Raw genomic sequence first — 5,206 nt, forward strand, 5'->3', positions numbered from 1 at the left:
CAGCACCCTGCAGGCTGCGTTTAAGAAAATGGTCAAAACTAGGGAGACACCGAAACACAGGTCTACGTGGCAAATTAAAACTGTCACTCCTCCCTGAGGACTGTGGAGTTTATTCAGACTTCTAAAACGATGGAACGAAAGCCCTCCAAAACAACGGCTACCGGAAGGTCTGAAACAGCACACACCGCCTACTTCTCGGCACCTAGAACATCATCATCGCACAGGTTCTCGGTGCCGGGCCCTCCGCCTGCCAGACAGAGGTCCTGCTGTGAGCGGAAGCATGCAGCCCCCCCCCCGCCCCCCGCCTCCAGAGGGACTCTTAAATGTCTGAGAGCGAAGGGCACTACAAAGAATCTGCGGTCAACACAAAACCAGCAACAAACAAGGTCAAGTAAATGTATAAGTGACTTTTTAAAAATATTTTTAAATAGTAAATTTAAAAATAAGAGACATATAACTTAGAAGAAAACAAGTATACACCTCCTAACAGGTGGAATAAAAAAGATAAACTACGTAACCTACTTTAGAGTTTCCTTTCTGCTCTATACAGATTGATATCGAAAACTACCGTCAGGAAGTTCCATGTGAGAGTCGACGGCAACTAGAAATAGGACTTTAAAAAAATGCAATCTAGTTCTGTGCCTCCAAATTAAGGGGACAAAATTTTGACCGTCCTATATTTCCCTGTTGATAAAAGTTATTTTACTCATAGGAAAAATATTTTAAAATACTGGGCGCATAGCGCTGAATAATCCCACCGTCTAGAAACAAGCACTGTTAGTTACCATCTGTCTTCATCCGTCCCGATGTCTGAGTCACACACACACATCTAGATGAGCAGAGTCCCAGGGGAGCCTAAGGGGAGGGACCTCAATACCTTGCTCTTTTCACTCAACACACCATGAACCTCTTTCCATGTCCAACGAAGAGGGACCCCACAGTCCCCTGCAAGGTTAGGCCCCCGTACATCCAACCCTCTAGAAGAACCTACATCGGTCCCATTTATTTCCAAGGCTGCGGACAGACACCTGGTACACATCTTTGAACACAGCCTGGATGGACTCTTTCGGGTAACTTCGTCAAGGTGGATTAAACCAAGGGCTTTAAGGGTTCTGACGCTGTTAAAAACAATAAAGGGCCTGCGATTTCACCCTCCTTGCAAGCCAGTAAGGTGGCCGGCCACTGTTTCATGGGGCTGTGAGAAGACAGGAGACCCCAGGTCAGAGACTAGGACCATGTACTATTTTTAACAACAGCAGTGTCATTTGGGGGCTCATGAAGCTGGCCCACTGGGCCCTGTGAAGAGGCGGTCTGGGTGACCCTGCACACAGGGGGCTGTGTGACACAGGGGCCCGGACTTCGGGGAACGCGAGTCTATTGTAACGAGCAGAAAGCGCGCCTGCCCTGCTCCGGAGGAAGGTGCCACGTCTCTCAGGGCTGTCTGTGCAGCCAACGTCCCTGAAGAGATAGCCAGGGACAAAGGGCAGGCAGCTCTCTGCTCACAAAACACGCGGACATGACAGACCTGTGGGAAACTGCTTCCTGGCAGTCAGCTGCTTCTCAGAATAGACCGAGACTATACCTGACCAATAATTCTGACTTTTGCCAATATTAAAATAGATTAAAATTCTCAATTTTGTTTTATTAAATATATTTTATATATTTACCGGTCATTTGCTTACCTTATGTTTGGATTACTTTCTCACATTTACCCTTTCTATAGGAGTGCTCATCTATATGTACTAAACATACTACATACCTCATATACTAACTCCACACACTGAACACATTCATCCTTAGGCTCATATGTAAGTATCTCCCCACATCTGTCATCTGTGTGACCTCCTTTATCGTGTTTTAGGGTTTTTACAGATGGCCAGATAACTCCTTCCTTCGTGGTTTGAAAGGCCTACGAGGGAGAGCAGTGTGGCCGCTGGGCGTTCACCTGCACTCACTCTCCGACATGGCCGTAACAGCGACGCCCCAGTTTTAGGGGAACAGTTTTATTAGTTAATAAAACACTGTTGTCACTAGTCTCTCCCGCTGTGAGGTACAGCCATGTGACTAAGGTGCAACTTGTGAGATGGTCACGAAGCACTGGAGAACTCTGGGATGTGTCTCCGAAGGGCGGGTGTGGTCCCTGTGTGTCCTCCTGCAAGCCGCAACTTGGACAGGGACCTCAGGGACAGCAGCAGCCCTGGGACTGTACCATGCCAGTCCTGAAGAAGCCTGGGCACCTGATGACCTGGACAGCCAGTACCGATTCTGAAATGCCCTCTGCGATTTTTTAGTGAGAAAGAAACTTGGTGAGTTTTGGTTTTCTAGGTAAGCCTAAAGCTATCACGGCATTAGTACGATGTTTTCTTCTCATACATTTCCGATCTGGTGTGTGTGCCCGTGCACACATGTACATTTGGGTTTTTTCACTGCCATCTTTATGCAATCTGAGATCCTCACAGGCACAGGAACAAGCGAGAGAGGCAACTTTTCCCTTTCTAAGTGTGTCTGTGACATTCCGCCTTACTAACCCACATGTCCTGATTCACTGACTCTGAGGCTGGGTCTGCTCATTCATGTCCCTCTCTCCTCGGAAGCCACTGAAAATGGAAAGGAGGATAAACTCTTTATAATAAGCCACTTCTGCTTTTATATTTTAATGAATATAATTCAGGAACTGAAATCTGAACTATCTAGATCAATAAGACATATATATACATATATATATATACCTTGTCACTTCCAATAAAGAGAATGTTACCTAAAATACTGAAAGAATTATAAGAAAAAAGTCAATGAACTTTTCCAACTTCAAAATACCACAAACTAATGAACAGGACATGAAACTACATAGAAGGAGTGAAACCTCCCCTGTGAGCACCTGAAGCGTACACCTGCGTCTCCCCTGGGAGGTCCTGTTCCTCCTGTGTCCATGTCACGGGAATGTGGCCACGCATCCTCTGTCGCCTCCAGCAGGCTGCAAGTCCCCACTCGGCTCAGGAACCCAGCTTCTCTGGCCCCTTGGTTTCCCCAACACCTAAGACCACACCCAAATACCTAATGCGCTTTGCAATCCTTTCTGAATAATGGTCAGAATTCATTCATTTTAAATATCGGCAGTCCTCCTTTCGAAGCACTGACATATACATCACATTTCAAAAGATTTCTACTCACATCCCCATAAAACACTTAAAATATCCCAACACTTAATGGGAAAACAGCCATCTGGAAATCACGGCTCACCACAACTCGCTGCCAAAGCTTCTAAAGAGCTCAGGTTTTTTACTGCACTCGTGAGTTCGAAGAAGAGATGTTGTCACTACTGCTAAAAAGATGCTTGTTTCAAATCTGGAAGGAAAAAACCAGCAAACTCTGAGAGTCTTTAAAAGGTGACCGAACACCTCTTGGGTTTCAGGAGCAACCTGGGCGTCGGGAACGTCACCTAGCTCACCTTCAGCCACGCAGTCTTTGCGAGTCCCCAAGAACTCTTCACCCTAACAGCCGTCAAAGAGGAAACAGGTTTTCCCATCTAGCTTCTGGAGGTCTGCGAGCACTGTCCATCTTCCTGACTCCTGCCTAATCACGTTGGCACGGTGTGCCACAGCAGGTGTGAGTGCGCAGGAAGCCCTGAGCGCACGCCCGGCCCGGCGCTGACGAGGACAGAGAGGAGGGCGGCTCTGCTCCGACCTCCAAGCGCCCTGACAATCAGCTCTTTAAGATCAACACCAAGGGAACGTCGTAACCTCAGGAGGCAGGCGTGCGCGTGTGCGCCCGCACGTGCTCGCACAGAGCAGGCCGGCGCGCTGGGGCTGGCGGCGTGCCCGATCCGAGCCGTTCCGATGGCGGAAGGCGACAGACGTGTGGCGACTCCATGCCACGCAGGAACCCTCCTGAAAAGCACAGGTCGGCATCGGCTTCTCCGCCAGCCCCTCCCGAGTGAGAGGGATGACCCCAGTCTGCATGAAACGGAAGGGGCAAGCGGGCTGGAGACAACCACTGGGCAATGGCGAAGGGCCCCTGCCAGGACCGCTACCACGAAACAAGACCGGACCCTGCCCCGCAGGGCTGGGCTCCCTGCCTCCCTGGCGCGTGACGGCGACAGGGCAGGCGCAGGGAGTGAGCACGCTGAGGAAGCAGGACCGCCTTCGGCGGAGGACACGGCGGTCTCTACGACCCCAAGGACGCGCAGCCATGGTTAAGGACAAGCCACCTTAGTTCCCACGACTCTCTCGACTCACCTGAAGACCCTGAATTCTACCTTCCAGAAGAAACTGCCAGCATCTTCTCCAAACACCAACTAACACTACCCAGGAGTCACTGAGAGCAGGAGTGAGGCCAGACGATGCCGATCGGAATGTTCCGCTAACGCACAACGCACGGTCTACACCGCCGGGGTCTCCCTGGGAGCCAGCAGGCTGCTCCCCGCGACTAATGCTCCACCCGAAGCTGTCGTCACAGAACAGGGTTTGATGAACTCTCTCTCTATGTCCATTTGAAAAGCCCTAAATCACCAAATAATTTTCTAATATTTTGTTAAATAATAAGCAATATACATTCTTCCTAAGACAAGAGTACAAGTGTGTAAATCGAATCCCAATTCACTCTTAAGAACAAGACCAGCAAAATTCCCCAAACTTAAAATTCTTCTTACTTTTGAGGATAATAGGAAAGAACATACCAGAGTCGTTCTACAAACTTTTCAGTGTGGACCTCGGCTTCACACGGAGGTGTTCCTTCCAACTGTAAAATTCTACGGTTTTGATTCTACCCCAGTTACACGAAAAGCCCCCCATGCGACTGCAAGAGCGAGCTGGAAGCAGGGGGTGCTGCTCGCGGCCAGCACCGCAGAGCTCGATTCTAGCTTCAGAGCACGGGGTTAGCACGCTAGCTACGATGCGCGACCAGGTACATAAACCATGTAGTAAACTAAAATTCCGCCGGGACACGGGCACTGTCTACTTCGCGAGCCTGAAGACGAATAATTAATGCACGCACACCAGGGACAGCCGAAGGCAGCGAGAGGGCGCGCTGCACAGCTGGACAGGGGTGTTTCACAGCGCAAGTCCACTGATCTTCCCATCCACACACGAGGTCGTGTCAGGCTCCAGCACTGAGGTGGCTGTAAAGCAAGCATCGCACAGCAGCAGCGGAGGAGGAGAGAATGACCACGGCCCACTGGGGTGAGCGGGTTCTGCCCAGACGCTGAACC

The 5,206-nt window shown here is 49.9% G+C and overlaps 1 protein-coding gene across 1 annotated transcript in view; it reads right to left on the reverse strand.

The window, feature by feature from the left end:
- The window catches only part of RBM33 (RNA binding motif protein 33), a 94,334-nt gene that overhangs the window by 75,137 nt on the left and 13,991 nt on the right, over positions 1–5,206 (reverse strand). The window contains 2 exon segments of the mRNA XM_025044919.1: positions 3,399–3,491; positions 3,783–3,953. Of these exon segments, the coding sequence (XP_024900687.1) occupies positions 3,399–3,491; positions 3,783–3,953 (264 nt within the window).

This window comes from Pteropus alecto, unplaced genomic scaffold, assembly GCF_000325575.1.
Source record: "Pteropus alecto unplaced genomic scaffold, ASM32557v1 scaffold320, whole genome shotgun sequence".
Taxonomy (NCBI): Eukaryota; Metazoa; Chordata; class Mammalia; order Chiroptera; family Pteropodidae; genus Pteropus; species Pteropus alecto.